The 17,948-nt window shown below is 42.2% G+C and overlaps 1 protein-coding gene and 1 pseudogene across 1 annotated transcript in view; both read left to right on the top strand.

Moving 5' to 3' along the window:
- The window catches only part of LMBR1 (limb development membrane protein 1), a 60,449-nt gene that overhangs the window by 38,142 nt on the left and 4,359 nt on the right, over window positions 1-17,948 (top strand). Inside the window, exons 9-16 of the mRNA XM_028751379.2 lie at window positions 1,786-1,858; window positions 5,864-5,944; window positions 7,489-7,565; window positions 8,118-8,195; window positions 9,069-9,142; window positions 9,401-9,491; window positions 12,963-13,029; window positions 16,748-16,909. Coding sequence (XP_028607212.1) covers window positions 1,786-1,858; window positions 5,864-5,944; window positions 7,489-7,565; window positions 8,118-8,195; window positions 9,069-9,142; window positions 9,401-9,491; window positions 12,963-13,029; window positions 16,748-16,909 — 703 coding nt within the window. The remainder of the gene's footprint in view (window positions 1-1,785; window positions 1,859-5,863; window positions 5,945-7,488; window positions 7,566-8,117; window positions 8,196-9,068; window positions 9,143-9,400; window positions 9,492-12,962; window positions 13,030-16,747; window positions 16,910-17,948) is intronic.
- Window positions 15,293-16,768, top strand: LOC144329332 (uncharacterized; annotated as a pseudogene).

The following is a 17,948-nucleotide window of genomic DNA, read 5'->3' as shown; positions in this document are numbered from 1 at the left end:
ACATATCCTATAGATATTTTAGAGACATTTCCACCTGAAAATAAATATTCCAAGTCCACTTGGAAAAGAGTGTGAAGTATCATCACTTACCTTAAAGGTAAAGAGACCCCTGACCATTAGGTCCAGTCATGGCTGACTCTGGGGTTGCAGCGCTCATCTCACTTTATTGGCCGAGGGAGCCGGCGTACAGTTTCCAGGTCATGTGGCCAGCATGACTAAGCCACTTCTGGAGAACCAGAGCAGCGCATGAAATGCCGTTTACCTTCCCACTGGAGCGGTACCTATTTATCTACTTGCACTTTGATGTGCTTTCAAACTGCTAGGTTGGTAGGAGCAGGGACCGAGCAACGGGAGCTCACCCCTTTGCGGGGTTTCGAACCGCCGACCTTCTGATCAGCAAGTCTTAGGCTCTGTGGTTTAACCCACAGCGCCACCCGTGTCCCTATCACTTACTAAAGGATATTTACAACAAAGAACGGCAGTTAGTTTTCAGTGAAGTGTGCATAGCCCTCCATACTTTTTGCACATTGCCAGGCTCTCTTTCAGACACTGAAATAAGTGTAAGCAAGCTTGCACTCATCAAAAGCTGCAATTATGGCACCTGGCTATTTTGTCGGTCAAGGGATCTAATGAGAAATTGATTTTTTTGGAAAACAATCCATGATTTTGCAAAGAAAAAGTGCAGAAAGATAAAGCTGTGAAATGAATCGATTTATTCGTAAAACGTTTGCTGCTGTGTTGGTACAATATGATAAAAAAAGCAAAACATTATTCCCTTTATTAGGACCATTATTTTTTTACAAAATAGTCAGCAAGCTTTGCAGAACTTTCATTCAGGCTGGAATTTGTATTCTAACAAAATAGCAGAAATGAGGAGTGTTTGGGGGCATGGCAGAGAAACCTCAGTGTGCACCATGGTGCAATTTCAGAAATGTATACAATTTAATTTCAGAATTAGAAAAATTTCTTTTATGATAACATGAAATTGTATGTATGGGATCATGGCAAGAGTGTGGAGAAGGCACATGTTAACATGTTTGTAACAGGCCCAAAAATATCATGCTTGGGACCTGAATCCCAAACTAGAAAGTAGCTTTACCTAAACAGTCTGTGTTTGACCAAGTTCTGTCAGAATCACAGATTCATAGAATTGGAAGGGACCTTGAGGGTCACCCTGTCCAACCCCTACAATACAGGGATCCTTTGCTCAATATGGGGCTCGAAGCAACGACCCAGAGATTAAGATTCTCATGTGCTACTGACTGAGCTATCTCAGGCCAGGTGACTTAAACTGGAAAACTTTTCTAGAAAAAAATATTAGGTCTGAACAAACTTGAAAGTTTTTGTTTCATAGTCTTTGTTATAGGAAAATGCTTTTATGTTGTAACCTGGGTCCTACATATAAATAAATCTGTACTTGTGTATTTTCAGAATTGTGATCTTGACCTGTGTCGTCAACTGAACATTTTTTAACAAACCTTCTCCATATGTAGACAACATGAAGAATTTTGCTCATCACATAGGATCAATTCTATATGCACAAATTTAAAATTATCCACTGTGTTTGGGAACCAAGAGAAAAACCTAGGAGAATGCCAGAAGCATTGTTATAAAAATAAATGTTTCCATTTTGGTCAGCTGAGGGCCAGTTCACACTTGGCCCAGCAGTATAGGTTGTCCTCATGCCTAGGCTCCTATTCTCTCTAGGTTCTGCCATGTACATGGTGAATTGTGTATGGACTACCTGTAATGCATATTTATCTAGTATCTAAATTTCTGACTTAGATCCTTGAAGACTTGGATGAACAGATATATATCATCACCTTAGAAGAAGAAGCTATCATGAGGAGGCTAAATGGTAGGTATGTTTGATACTTACGGTGGTTCGTCTTGTATCTGGTTGTATAAGGCGGCAATTTTTTGTCATTTCTACAGAAATGATAAGCTTTACCAGCTGCCACATTTGTTTTCGATCCAAACCTGCCTTTGCTTAAGGACAGGAAGTGCTCCGAACGGATTGTGGTGTAGGCAGCCATTTTAAATAAAGGCAAAACCAAGATACATTTCCTTGTATGCCTCCTTCCGGAAGCTGCTGCAGCCAAGCTGGTGCCAAATGCCCTCTGCTTTCCTTTGGACCACATCAGCGAGGACAAGAGAGGGGGTTCTTATCATCTGGGCAGCTCAGGACCCCCATACACACGTCCCAGGCTTGCACCCTGGAGAGGTCACTTTGGTGCTGCTAATGCAGCGATTTGACTTCAGAACCACTGGAGGCACACTCCTTTGCCTCTCAAAACAGATGGATGCCAACCATTTCTTTACATGCTATGCATAAAACGTTACAGGGAACTCACAGAAAGGAATACCACATTGTCCTTTTCCATCAGAGGGTATGCAGATGCTGCTGGATTGTGGCCCAGGTGTTTGTGTACTGTGCTGGCAGTATAGAAATGAAGGTGCTATCATAAGAAGAAAAAAACAATAAACAAATACAGGGTGGCAATTACAATGAAGTGACATTGTTTTGAGGGTGATCTGGCTGTGACATCTGTCACTCCATTGGTCGCCAGGGTTGATTGGGCCCTTCCTCCCTCACTGCTCCATGTGCATCCTTCCTGAAGCTGCAAGTTCGGTGGAAGAGGATGACTATCTCAGATAAGAATGAATGCACCGTTCTTCGGCCAAGGGTATATGATAGCTGTGCTGCCCTGCTAGAACCTCCCTGCTAGAACCTCCAAATGAGCTCAAGTCATAATGTAATCATTATGTAATGTACCGTAATCATGTCATAATATAACCATAGAGAATAGTTTTATTTGTATAAGCATCTAAAATACAGAGAATTATAGTTGGAATTTCAAAGACTACCCTGAGATTTTTAGAGCAGAGCATCTGTTTCATTGAACAGGTTTATATGTTACCTTTAGCACAAATGTCAGTGAATTTCTTTGAAGCTACAGTGGAGTAATTATTTTTTCCCCTAACTACCAAGCTGGATGTTATGATGGAACTGCACAATAATCGTTGCTGTGTATTTCATTATTGTTTCCTTGGTGCTCATGGAATTGTCATGCCCCCCCCCCCCCCGCTTTCTTAAGAGAAATCGTGTTTTGACACGATTGGTTTTGAATTCTGTCCTTTCAGATGGGAAGACTAAAATATGCATTTCAGTTGCTTAAATGTTTTACTGTATAGCTGAGAAGCTTTGGAATACGTCACATTTCCTTTAGTTTGACTATTTTCAACTTTTTGTGGACAGATGGGCCTGCTACAAAACGTTGCAGTGCTGAGTGCTTCTGATCAGGGAGTCAGCTAGTTAGCCAACCGTTGCGAAGCACCATAGCGTAGTGGTGAAGCGTCTGTTCCACATGCAGAAAGTCCCTGGTGTCCTGTGATAACAGACTGGTATCTCCAGGTAGGACTGCCTGAAACTGGAGAGTCGCCACCAGTCAGTGTAAACAGTAATGAGCTGGATGGACCAATTGTCTCATTGGGTAGAAGAAAGCTTCCTATGCTTCCTGCACTTCACCCAGCAATTGCTGGAGATACTGCCCCTATGACTAATCAGGACTCTGTGGGGAAGGGAAGTTAACCCTTTCTCCCATGCCAGTCCTGATGAAAATCCCCTCTCCCTGAAGAATTCCAAAGAAGAGCTTTGGAGTAAGAAGCTGCAGTTCCTGTTTATCCACAGTTGCAACAGTGTAGGATCAGAGGTGTTGGAACTGCAACCACAAAACAGGAAATGTTCTCCTCGGTTTCTTGAATAGGTTAGTTGGTTTGTGTGTTATAAAGCATTGTACATAAAAATTCCCTGGGCTAAACATGGAACCTTTTCAGAATCTTCCTTTGTCTGTGGGGCAGTCAACACAGTGATGCTGTGGACCTTCGCTTGTCCCACTCATCTATCCAAGAAAAACATACACACCTGTTGAAGAACCGTGTCTTTGTATGCTAGTGAGAACTAACAAATACTGATCAAGGAAGTATTGAGCACCTGTTTGCAAGTGTGGACACACATAGAACAGATGTTAATCACATTTTTGGCAGAAACTCAGGTACTAGCATAATGAAGGGCTATGGAACCTGCCTCTAATCCTGGAAAGAATGAGAAACTTTGGTAGCTATAATCTTCATAATTTCCTAGACGGTGGGATCTGAATCAGCAATATTTTTACTTCGGTTCTGGCTTAGCGGAATGCTTCCAGGAATCAAACTGAAATTAAATTATTATTAATCTTGTGTCTTTTAAAAATGCCCTTTTAAGATAATGCCAGTCATTAAAAACACTTATAATTTATAAAATGTGAATTTTATATAACTTTATTTTCCCCATATGCTTTTTTTTGGTGGTGAGGAAATCATCCCTGCAATGGATGATCTGCCTAAACTTTCTTGTTGTGAAAGAGACTGGGTTGGCAGCAGTGTTTCTAAGCATATTGTATTTCAATACCCACATCATTCCTACACCAAAAGAATAAAGCTAGGACTTTCTTTATATTAAAAGGGAAAAGTTGCCTTTAGCTATTAGTTTTCCTGAATCCAAGGAGACGGGTGGGGCAGGATCAAAAATGCTTATTTGATCAAAGTTATTGGCTCTGAAGGTATTCTGACCTATGTAAGAAAGATGAAAGGTGTTGTTTTTATTGCGCACTAGTAACAGTGTAATTTTGAACTAATTGGTGTTGAACTGCCAATCACCTACAGGGAATGCAAATAGATACTCCTACAATTTCCTTTGAGGTACTGAAATATTATGTTGGGACTGGAAGAAAAACAAAATAATACTGTTAAATTGACCTTAAATGAGCTGCTTTGTGGTTTTCTTGGAGAATCCCTTCTAATTTTTCATGACTAGTCTGGACATGTTCTGTCTACCAGTTTGATTTATTGGCTAGACAATGCAGACATTAAACTTTTGTGCTTGTTTGAAATGAAGTTGAGAGGCTGTAGTGCTTTGAATAGTTTGTGCTGTCTTTCAGAGTTCTGATGTGATTGCTCTAAAATGTTGCCTTGCTCTTTGGCAAAATATTGGGATTAGTGTTGCCTTGTTATCATCTCGGAGGAAGTTGTAAGACCTGTCATTTATGCGTCAGTGTAAATATTAAAGATTTGATGTATTTCCCATTAACACTGATGTGAAAATTACTGCAGATGCAGCGAGATTTGGGGAGCATCCAAACACCTGTATTGACAAATAAAGCTTCCTTTATACAGGGTAGCCCATTATTTAGCTCACTCTTCTCTGCTCCAAGGGGCAGCTGCTCTTTGAGGACTTTCCTAGCTGTGCTCTTATCCTCATTACTGGTTATGCCAGAGGTTGAACCTAGCACCCCATGCCTGCAAACATTATGCTCCACCTGTGATCTATGGTTCTGTTCCTGATGTAAAATGGTTAAAGAGGTGTTTGCCTTTTTCCATGTGGAAGCAGAGGACAGTTTATATTTTTGCAGATGGACCACTGCAGGAAAGGCGCATCCTGGTTTCTGCAAAGAAAGGAAGGGCAATGGAAATGCCAAGGACTAGAAAAGAAGAAAAAAGCAGGAAGGAGGAAGGAAAACAACAACTCTTTAGGATCCCAGGGATTCCGATAGTCTGGGATTCAAACAACTCATCAGTCACAGTTCTGATTTAACTCATTGGCTGCAAACATCGCTGGCAGCAGCCAGTGTGAGTCTTCTCACAGAAATCATTTAGAAGGTTGCTTGCACATTTTGCTTCATAACTTTCCTAGCAGCTTCAGCTCATAGTCTTGGGCCCCTATTGGCATGGGCCCTGGCGCAATTGCTTCTTTTGCACCATTATAATCCAGCCAGGTTTGTTTTAGTAGTCCTAACCAAGTGGCCATGTCTTTCTTCTTGAACAGGGATGTCTTCACCAGTGGAGTACAACACAAAGCAGCTGAAGCAGGAACTAAGTAATGTGAAGAGTATGAAGACAAAACTGGGTAATTACATCGGGCCTTTTCTGTGGTTCCCTGTGTGTGTGTGTGTGTGTGTGTGTGTGTGTGTGTGTGTGTGTTAGTTCAGTTTAAAACTGTTTCTGGGTGGTGTTAGAAATGTGTGTGCTTATCATATCAGGTGTTATTACCAAGACGATCTCTTGTGTAAATAGGTTTTGTTAACATCACACTTCATGGCGGGAAACCCTGCAGTCCTGTAAATGGGTTTTGATTTATTTATGCCCTGTGTTTTTCCCTGATGGGACTCAGTAAATAAGTACTTAATAGCTTTCAGTTGTTTTTTAAAATTAAGTATCCCATCTGATGGATGGATATAGTCACACAAAATAAGGAAATAAGAGCCCTACTGGATTAGACCAAAGACCTGTGTAGTCCAGCACCCCGATTCCCATAGATACCTCTGGGAAACCCACAAATAGGTCATGAGTGCAGTAGCCCTTTTCTGCTGCTGTACTTAACCAGCTGGTCTTTAGATGCATTCTGTTTCTGGTCCTGGAGCCATCATAAGCCTTATCCTTCCATGCATTCGTCTAATCGCTTTTTAAAGCCACCTGAGTTGGTGAGAATTGCCACCTTGTAACAAATTCCATGGGTTGACTGTGCTTTTGGAAAATTATATTAAAAGAGGAAATAAATCACATATACATTCTTCTGTCAATGGGATGTTAGCTCTTTTTGATAAGCTTTTTGCATGTGATGTAATCTGTATTAAAAAGGGTACCATTGCAGACTCCATAAGGTAAAGGTAAAGGTACCCCTGCCCGTACGGGCCAGTCTTGACAGACTCTAGGGTTGTGCGCCCATCTCACTCAAGAGGCCGGGGGCCAGCGCTGTCCGCAGACACTTCCGGGTCACGTGGCCAGCGTGACAAGCTGCATCTGGCGAGCCAGCGCAGCACACGGAACGCCGTTTACCTTCCCGCTAGTAAGCGGTCCCTATTTATCTACTTGCGCCCGGGGGTGCTTTTGAACTGCTAGGTTGGCAGGCGCTGGGACCGAGCAGCGGGAGCGCACCCCGCCGCGGGGATTCGAACCGCCAACCTTTCGATCGGCAAGCCCTAGGCGCTGAGGCTTTTACCCACAGCGCCACCCGCGTCCCTTTACAGCGCCACCCGCGTACAGAGAGCCAAATGTTTGAATGTTCCAAGTACTTCCTCATATGTGAAGCCAGATTGTTGGGGAAAACATTCCAGAAAGATGGGTAGGTGGTTGATGTCCCCAAAATGACTCCTTCCACTGCTTTGCCTGGTCATGGTTAGGGACAATTTAATAGTACTCAGAGTAATGTGCGTGCCACTTATTGCTTGGCAGGGCAATATAAATGACCTACAAATTGCTCCTGAAACCAGAGGTAGGCTAGGAAGTTGTCATTGGAATTCCACAGTAGTCTTGCTTACAATATTAATCTGGGCTGATTTTAGTTAAGTGTGGTGGATCTATATCTTAGAGAACTTCTACTTTCAGAATAGGAAAAGATGTTTGTCTCTAAACACCCTAATATAGCAAGTTTTCTTATTTTTCTCTTAAAAGAACGACGGAAAAAGGCTTCAGCTTGGGAGAGGAATCTTGTGTATCCAGCTGTAATGATCCTGCTGCTAATTGAAACTGTAAGCTGTAATTTCCTTCCATTGCTTAAAACCCACCTGTCCTTTTGAGATTAGTGATCTTTTTCATGTACGTGTGTGAGCTGAGTAACAAAAATAATAAGGAGCTGTTTTTGTTTTCCTAAGCCAGTGGTTCTCAAACTTTTTTCTCTGGGCCTGGGCCACACTTCCAGAATAAAAATTTGCTTGTGCACACCAATTTTTTATTGAGAAGAAGTACATTGGAAAACAAAAAGAAACAACTTCTATTCGTGCTTGATTTATAACATAGAACACAACTACTTTATAATATGATTGTGGGACAGCCAGAGACTATAAAACAATTATATTGATGTGATATGATACTATACTACACTGAAATGTTTAAATGTTTCTTTGATTGTCCTTGAATCTTCCACACTTGCCACCCTCTCCTGTCACACCCTGTGGGAACCACTGCCCTAAGCCATTAGCACTCAGTTTTCCTCTCCAGTACAGAGAAGAAATGGTAATCAGTGTGAAATACAGCAAATATTTTTGAACCTTCATGACTTGATGTTTCTTTTTCTTTTTAAGGCAATCTCCGTCCTCTTGGTTGCTTGCAATATTCTTTGCCTGCTGGTTGATGAAACTGCAATGCCAAAGGGGTCAAGGGTAAAGTGTTATTCTTTTGTGATATTAACACCAGCAAAAGGCACATTGACAGCACAATCTAATACATGCCTACTTGGAAAAGTCCCATTGAATTCAGTGGGCTTCAGGAAAATGGGTATAGAATCGCAGACCTGTGTTCAGAAGTATGAATTCTGTCCCTGACTTTGAGTTTAATAGCAGTCACACAACCTCAGGTTTTCATATTGTGAAGTGTGCTTCGCACATTGTTTGGCATGTGGGACATATCTAAATAGAATAAAAGGAACAATCTCAATAATCAATGTTGGAAGCAGCAGCAGATGTGTACAGGTTAATAATGGACAGAGCTGTTTGTTTGTCACCATTAACACCACAGCTGGTGGGGAAAGCTGTTTAAAGTGGCATGGGATCACATCAGCAGCAAGACTGAACAAAGCTCCAGTTGTGTACAGTCACCCTTCTTTATATATATCTTAGTTATATTGTGACTTTTCTGTATTACTCTATTTACACATGGAGCATGATTTAGAAAGAGTTGCATTTACTGTTGAGACTGCAGTAGCCAGTAAGGCAAGCTGCTTTACAATTCCCCTGGTTTCCCTTTATTTGCATCAAATTATTTGTGCATTTCAGTATTCTGAATGTGCACACTGGCATTCTAACATAGCTCATCTGGATGGAAAATAATTACGTTTTGGAATGTCTGGCTCATGTTTTCAGCCTTGATAGTGTGCGATTATTAAATGCTAGTGATTAGCTTAGTAAGAAGATTATCAGAAAATGATGCTTCCTAACTCTTCATTTTTAGTACTTCTGTCCAATGCGCTTGAGATTTCATGGGCAGAAAAATAATAGTGCTCTCTGTGTAATACTTTTGTTTCTTAAATCTTGCAGGGGCCTGGCATAGGAAATGCCTCTCTGTCCACATTTGGTTTTGTGGGAGCAGCACTTGAGATCATTTTGATTTTGTATCCTTTCTTAAAGTAGGCGTTCTTGTCTGTTAACAAGTATTCTGTCTAATTTTCTGGGACGCTGTTAATTTACTAAGACACTTGCCTAGAAGAGAGAAAATGACAGGCCGGTCATTCCCATGCACTCAAAAGTGGCTGTTATTCCTCTCTCTCTCTCTTTCTCTCTCTGCCCCCCTTCCCTTTGTGGTGCTTAAGTCTTCTAGGAGTCTGAAACCGGCATTCTTTAGTGGTTCTTTTATTCCTTGATTCTCACAGCTATCTAATGGTCTCTTCGGTTGTTGGCTTCTATAGCTTACGCTTTTTTGGAGATTTCACTCCCAGAAAGGATGACACAACGATGACAAAGGTAGGTTAAAAAGTCTGAGGTGGTGATGTCTCCCTACTCTTGCTTGCTGCCCATTTCTTCCACCCAAGGCAAACCTGACTCCCACAGATGGTAATTGCTCTGAATGGCTCATTTGTGGTGATTAGTGTTTGTAAGTTGCGTAAACAGACTAGAAGTTTTTTTCCAGGCCCTGAATGGTCTTGAGGGGGAGGGGAAGGAAGGAAAAGCCTTGTCCTGTTTAGTTTGGATGGCGTCCATTCACTTGTAAAGTGCTGGAATGGCCAAGCTTGTTAACTAGCCATAGAAAATCTGTTGAAGGGTTCCCTCCCCCCCCTTGTATTGCTAATGAGTAACTCTGTGCAAACTGTACTTTAGGAGCTTCTTTGAAATGCAAAGAATTTGGTTGCTACAAGTAATGCAGGCAAATTAATTCAAATTGAATAACTAAATCAGAAGTAGTTTTATTCAGCAACACTTTTTATTCTGAGGCTACTTTGACTTTTCCAGAACTTTATAGTGGCTTTAGAAGAACTAGTGCTGGGGTGTACACATTAAAAAGTCATTCCCACAAACAGAGCAAAATTATTTAAACTGAAAACCTACTGTCCATTAACTTCTGAATTTTTGAGACCCCCTTTCTCCTTCTCTCCTTTCTTTTTTGTATTCAAAGAATTGGAGGAGGGGGGAAATATTTGCTTTCATCTTGCAAGTAATTCTTGAAACAACTATAGATGATCCTTGATTAAAAATGTTGAGGAATCCCAATATATATGCTCAGCCCCTTCACATACAGCATGTTAGAAAAATGCTCATCACATATTTATGTAACCCATGATTAATGTGTGAGTGTCAGATTCAACTACCCACTGCATAAACGGAAGCCAGTGTAAGGACTCCCTCTGGTGCAGTGGGGCTTCCCCCCTCCTTACCCCTGTGCCTCCCTCAGATCTGCTCTGGAGACTCCAGAGACTCCAAGAACAGTGTGAAGGAGAAGGGAGATGATTCTGCCGGGCAAGGAGAAATATTTGCATTGATGGAACAGTCTCCTGGATGCTGTGTTGAATTACCCCCTAAATCTTGAACATGTAAGCAAGTGTTTCTAGAAGTGGCCTTAAATGCCATAAAAATAAAAATAAATTTTTTTTTTTTAATATCCCGCCCTCCCCAGCCGAAGCCGGGCTCAGGGTGGCTAACAACAATAAAATAAGACAACATTTTAAAATCATTTCATTAAAAAATTACTTCAAATCAAATTGATGGCAACCATTGGGTAGAGTTCTGTGAAGATTGCCAAAGGAGGGAGTCAGGCTGTGCCCTGGCCAAAGGCTTGGTGGAACAGCTCTGTCTTGCAGGGCCTGCGGAAAGATGTCAAGTCCCGCAGGGCCCTAATTTCTTGTGGCAGAGCATTCCACCAGATCGGAGCCACAGCTGATAAAGCCCTGGCTCTGGTTGTGGCCTGGGACCTCCAAGATGTTTTTGTTTGAAGATCGTAAATTCCTCTGTGGGACATACCAGGAGAGGCAGTCCTGTAGGTACGAGGGTCCTAGGTTAAAACCAGAACCTTAAACCTGATCCCGTACTCCACCGGGAGCCAGTGCAGCTGGTATAGCACCAGGTGAATGTGATCTCGCAGCGAGGACCCCGTAAGGAGTCTCGCTGCAGCATTCTGCACCCACTGGAGTTTCTGGGTCAGTCTCAAGGGCAGCCCCACATAGAGCGAGTTACAATAATCCAGTCTGGAGGTGACCGTCGCGTGGATCACAGTGGCTAGGTCAGGGCGAGAGAGGTAAGGAGCCAACTGCTTAGCTTGGCGGAGATGAAAAAATGCCGCCTTTGTTATAGCTGCAATCTGCACCTCCATGGAGAGGGAGGTGTTGAAGATTACACCCAAACTCTTAACGGACGGTACTGGCACTAATTGCGCCCCCACAAGAGATGGGAGTTGCCCCCCCAATCCCATATCGTCCTGACCCAGCCAAAGGACCTCTGTCGTCGAAGGATTTAACTTCAACCTGCTTCCACGTAACCATCCAGCCACAGCTTCCAAACATCTGATCAGTGTCTCTGGGGCCGAGTCAGGATGGCCATCCATCAACAGATAGAGTTGGGTGTCATCAGCATACTGATGGCAGCCCGACCCAAAACTCCAGACAAGCTGGGCGAGGGGGCGCATAAAGATGTTGAAAAGCATCGGGGAGAGTATCGCACCCTGAGGGACTCCACACACCAGGGAGTGGCGCGATGACAGTTCCCCCCCCAAGCGCCACCCTCTGTCCCCGACCAGAGAGAAACGAGCGCAGCCATTGAAGGACTGTGCCCTGGATCCCCACGTCGGCAAGGCGGTGGTCCAGGAGTTTGTGATTGACCATGTCGAAGGCTACTGACAAGTCTAGAAGAATCAGCAGCCCCGACCCGCCTCGATCCAGCTGCCTGCGGAGATCATCTGTTAGGGCGACCAGAGCCGTCTTGGTCCCATGACCAGCGCGGAAGCCGGACTGGAATGGATCCAGAGCCGATGTTTCATCCAGAAACCTACCAAGCTGTTCAGCAACCGCTCTCTCAATCACCTTACCCAGGAACAGAAGATTCGAAACCGGGCAGTAATTGGATAGATCTAAAGGATCTAATGATGTTCTCTTTAAGAGTGGGCGCACCACTGCCTCCTTCAATTCCCCTGGGAATGTCCCGGTGCCAAGGGACAAATTGATGATACCCCCTAGGGGGGCCCGCACCTTGTCTGGACACGCTCTAATCAGCCAGGACGGGCACGGATCAAGAGGACAGGTGGTGGGCTTTCCAGCTCGGAGGAGTCTGTCCACATCGGCTGGGGATATCCGGTCAAAGTGGTCCAATACTGGACCCGAGGACAGTCGAGGGGCCTCCAGTTCCGTTATTGTATCCAAATTGGCAGGGAGGTCACGGCGGAGCAACAGGACCTTCTCCGCAAAAAAGCTCGCAAATGCCTCACAGCTGTGTGCCAAATTGTTATTTAAATTTAAATAAACTATACAGTGATTTGTATCAGCCCCCCTGCTTCAGCACACAGAAGTATGCCCATTACGGTTTCATCTCTTGATCTGCAGTGGTTCTTACCAGCAAAGAACCCAAAGAGTCCTTTGGGACCAAAAACAGCAGCAAGTCCAGCCCTTCTGCTCATTTCAACACAGAGACCAAATGCCGTTCTGGATGCACAGAGGCTGGAATCTCTGTATGTTAAAAAGCATCTGTGGCAGAAATAGGGGCTTAGTATGCCGTCTTTGTGTTTGTATGATACAGTATATGCCAATATCTAAAGTCCCTGTGGTCTATATAAAATTTTTTAGAGGAGACTTGAGCAATATTGGAGAAATGCAGAGGAAACATTAACCTTAGGGATGGGCAGACTTTAAAATCAAATTAGAAGAAGCTGGGGTGTGTTTTCAGTGCCTTACTTGGTAGACTTAGAGCTCATCAATCATATTGAAATCCTTTTGTTTTGTTTTGTTCAAACAGATAATTGGGAACTGTGTTTCGATCTTAGTCCTCAGTTCAGCTTTGCCAGTTATGTCAAGGACACTGGGTAAGTCTTATTTCTGTTTTTTAGAGAACTCTTTATTGAGGTGTGTGTAGTTTGTTGTCATTGCCTACAGCTCAGTAAATGGTTTCAGTCATATTTTCAGGAAAGAAAATCTAGGTACAACTTGAGTGTCTTATGAAACAGCTTTCTGAACATGCTTTGCTGGAGCTCTTAAGCCAGTGCAGACTCTGATCATTCTTCCCATGTCAGCGCCATACTTTGAGCATTACTGCTGGGGTTCCAGAAACACAAGCAGCAATGCCTAAGTTTCCTTGTAAGCCTGTGGCTTGGGTGGTAGGCCCTCTAGGGACAGAGTTAAGAGGAAAGATCCTGGGAAAAGTCAGCATATATTTGCTTAGTAGCACACCCTTGCCTTCTGTGTAGTGTAAGGAGGAAATATAGACAGTAAGAATCTTATACTGACAAACCCTGGGATTTGTGTGTGTCGATGTGTGCACAGACTTTATGGCCTGATTTCAAGCAAATTGTCCTCCAAGTGTGGCTAGCAAAGATTAAAAATAAACCAAGGCATAAATATTAGCAGTAAAAGGACAGGGCAGCAAAAGCCTAAAACACAGCTGTAGTCTAAATTTCACAGAGCTCAGTGGTAGTTTCCCACTAGCACCTGAAATCTGCCTCTGTGATAGGAATGGAGCAACTGATTCAAAGTGCCCCAGTTCTGAAGCTGAGTAGCCTGCCCTTGATTGATGGTATCAAAAGCTGCTGAGGGGTCTAGAAGTATTAACAAGGCCATACCCCTGTGTCCTTCAGGTGTCAGGGCAACCAAGCTAGTTTCAGTGCTAAAACTAGTCCTGAAGTCAAATGGAATGTAGACCATCAGGTTTGTCCAATAATGCAGTCATGCAGTTTAGAGGCCAGTGTAAGCACAATGGATAGGTCTGGGGTTGGTTGTGGAAAATCCAGATTCAGGTTTCTTCATAGCCACAAACCTCAGTGAGGTGGTCTTGTTGAAAAGCCACACAGACTGTTTCATAACACAAATGACCTTGTCATTGCGATAATAGGAAAACAACTGCGGCCACAGATAACAAAACTAATATACTAGGGCCATTACAATGGGCTGTACATTGTGCTGCCTTTTGCAGACAGTCTGGAAATTTCAAGTAGCTCAGGTTACAGCTGCAAGGCTAACTGGGGTGGGTGGTGGGATCATAGTCCCCTGTGCTAGACTGGCTGCAATGGTTCTCAATCTTCTTTCTGAGCTCAGTTCATAGTCTTGGTGCCCATTAAAGCCCTTCATGGCTGCAGTGCAGTGACAGAAACGATCATTTGTGAGCTTCCGCTCCAGATTTCCTTGCGTTCTGAGATGTGGTGGTTTATAACAGGACAAGAGCAGTTTTAGTTGTGGGACCACACTGCCCTCGTTTTGTAATATCCTCCTTCAGGAGACTTGCCTGGCACCATATTGTTCTTTTAATGTTTAGATTCTGAGGTTTCTGAAGACCATTTCAGAAGTGCAGGATACAAATAAGAACTCTATAAATAGTTAGCAAATATGAGCTTTTCCGTCATAACTACTGATGATACTCACTTGCTAGATAAGTAGAGAAAAACGAGGGAAACCAAAGGAAAGTTAGCATCAACAACCTAGAAAGAGCTACTTGAGGAACTCTCAAATGTTTGATCATGCCTAGAGGCATATTTTCCCTTTAATGGAGCAAGCCCCCTGTGCTATTCCACAAACTGCTTTTGAAAGCCTCATCAATTTAGCAATTTTTCTTAACTTTTAGTACACATTTATTTAAATAATGAAGTGAGTAATTGCAGCCAATAGGTGTTTCAGCCTAAAAAAATGTGAGGGGTAAAAATAGGTCTATAACCTTTTGCTGCTGAGGCTTTCTAGGGGGGTGGGAAACCTTATATTCATTGTCAACTGGTATGAAGATGACCTTCTTATAGAAAATATAATCAGGAAAAAAATGAGTGTGCCACATGCACACAAGAGGATGTGTCATTGCTGCTACACAAAAAGCAAATTAAAGGCAAGACTCCCTAGTTCCCTGCTGAGGGACACAAATGAAATTCCTATATTGTTTGCCATAGAGATAAAAGGAAGGCTAAAACTGCAAAGATGAACAGTTAAAACACAGCTAACAAAATGCACATACACAGCTGTCCAAACAGGATTAGTGGAGTGCATTAGGGTACAGTGAGTCATGTGGTGCTTTGCAGAGTCTCAAAACGCACCACATTGGATGCTATGAAGCTTTTCATAGTATGAGTAAAGCAGACTTCTGGGTGATAAAATGAGGAGAGCTCTTGTCATAATGGGAATGGCAAATGGGAAACTAAAATTATCTGTATTAGAACATTCAGTGACTTTCACCCCACCATCAGCCTAACAATGAACCAATCTATGCAAGAAATACATATTCTGGACACTACTATAAAAATACAGGATGGGTGCATAGACACCACCTTATACTGAAAAGCAACTGACCAAAAACGTATCTACATGCTTTCAGCTACCATCCCAAACATACCAAACAATAAATTGTATATAGCCAGGCTCTACGTTACAGCCGCATCTGTTCCAACTCTACAGACAGGGATTCTCACCTAAGAGATCTACAGCAAACCTTTTTGGAACTAAAATCTCCGCCTGATGAAGTTAAACAACAGATCAACAAAGCCAGACTGATACCCAGAGAGAACTTGCTGCAAGACAGACCCAAAAGAGAAAATAACAGAACACCACTGGTAATCACATACAGCTCCCAAGTTAAAACAGTTCAACGCATCATCAGAGATTTACAACCTCTCCTAGACAACGACAGTTCTCTTTCTCAAGCCCTGGGAGGAAGGCCTTTCATTGCCTACAGACAGCCACCCATCTTAAACAACTCCTCACCCACAATAATACAGCAACCAGACTTTACATGGACACTGGTACCAGAGCCTGCAATAAACCCAGATGCCAACTTTGCTGCCACATATACCCAGACAACACCATCACTGGACCCAACAACATCAAACATACCATCTCAGGCCTATTTAATCGCTCATCTTCTGACATTGTGTAAGCTATCAAATGCCAGCAGTGCCCTTCAGCTCTCTATATTGGACAAACAGGCCAAACCCTACGCCAAAGAATAAATGGACATAAATCTGACATCAGGAATCACAAGAGAGAGAAGCCACTAGAAGAACACTTCAATCTCCCAGGACATTCAATACAGGATCTCAAAGCAGCTGTCTTATTACAAAAGAATTTCAGAAACAGACTTGAAAGAAAAATTGCTGAATTACAACTTATTACTAAACTGAAAACTATGGCGAGACCTGGTCTGAATAGAGATATTGGATTCTTGTCTCATTACATATGCTAAAGCTATTTTTGGTCATCTGCATCCTATCCCTTGCTTTTTCCTGTAGGACTAATTGCAGTTGTTAACAGTCGTCAACAGATTTATCATATCCATTGAGCCAATCACCCATCTCCTACTACCCTTCTGAGAAAAACCCCACCCCACCCTCCCACTATATATAAGGGTCTGGTGACTTCTGTTTCAGTTTATCTGAAGAAGTGTGCATGCACATGAAAGCTTATACCAGAACAAACTTAGTTGGTCTCTAAGGTGATACTGGACAATTTTTTAATTTATTTCGATTAAAGTATTTGGAGGTCATTTTTCAATCTTAGATATCACCCTCATTCATTTGCTTTTCTGAATTATGTCACATTCTCTTCTCCCTGCAGGTATTACTAGGTTTGATCTCCTTGGAGATTTTGGAAGGTTTAACTGGTTAGGAAATTTCTACATCGTGCTATCCTACAATATCCTCTTTGCCATTGTGACAACCCTGTGTCTGGTTAGAAAGTTCACCTCTGCAGTTAGAGAGGAGCTTCTCAAAGCATTAGGTAACATTTGTTCTCTTTCTTTTGATAGTCATATTGTACATAATTTGAATGTAAACTATCCCTCTAGAGTTATAGGGAAAGTAATTTGCCTGGTGTGGGTTTCCAGCTTCCTTCATGTGGTATAAAAAGACATATGTGGTGAGTGGTTCTGGGTTGAGTTCACCTAGTTTATTCCTTTTAAGAAAACAATTTATTTGTTTGATTTTATCCCATCTTTCTGTCAAGTGGTGCTCAAGGCAACTTATAATGAAGCAAAAGTAAAAATAAAAACAACTAAAACAACTAGTTGAGCCAATTGTTTTGCATACTTAGTGTCCATAGCAAGCCAGCTTATGAAGCCAAAAGCCTGTTTGAGTAAAAGCTTTATCTACCATCAGAATGTAGTAATAATAATACTAGTTATTATTATTATTATTTATAAAAATAAAAAAATATTATTATGTTAGTTATGATCTGCAAAAGCTTACACAATTTTCAGGCCAAGTAGTTCTCTGGCTTGTCATTATTTAACAGCCAGTACTTTTGAATTTTCCCTGGCAGCAGACTGGTACCAAATGAAGTTCTTGTAATGTGGGAGTTGCATGCCACCTACAGCTTGCCTTGTTCAATAGCCTGGCTGCAATATTCTGAAGCAGTAGAACTTTCACTGTTCAGTCAGCATCATGAACAGCACATTACAGTAGTTCAGATAAGATGTAACTAAGGAATGTGTTGCCACAATCAAATCCACCAACACTGAGAGTGGGCACAGGATATTTCTTATCAGGTTTTGACATGCCAATTGGTTTGCATTGGATAATGATGCAAAAGCTGGGAAGCTTTGAGGTGGAAATTTAGGAATTGCGAATTAAAGACCACCAGAGACTCATGGACAGAGATGTTTTGAGTAGATGAATGTTCTGTTCTGTTTTGCTTTTCAACTGCATGATGTAGTTTATTGTTTTACAGTTTTTGAGGTTTATTTTGTTACTTGAAAATTTAGTAATAATGAAATTGCAGATGTATGGATTCAACTTCACATTAGAAATCAATAGAAAAA

The sequence above is a fragment of the Podarcis muralis genome, chromosome 12 (genome assembly GCF_964188315.1).
Source record: "Podarcis muralis chromosome 12, rPodMur119.hap1.1, whole genome shotgun sequence".
In the NCBI taxonomy this organism is placed as follows: Eukaryota; Metazoa; Chordata; class Lepidosauria; order Squamata; family Lacertidae; genus Podarcis; species Podarcis muralis.
This window is presented reverse-complemented; position numbering and strand designations above follow the sequence as displayed.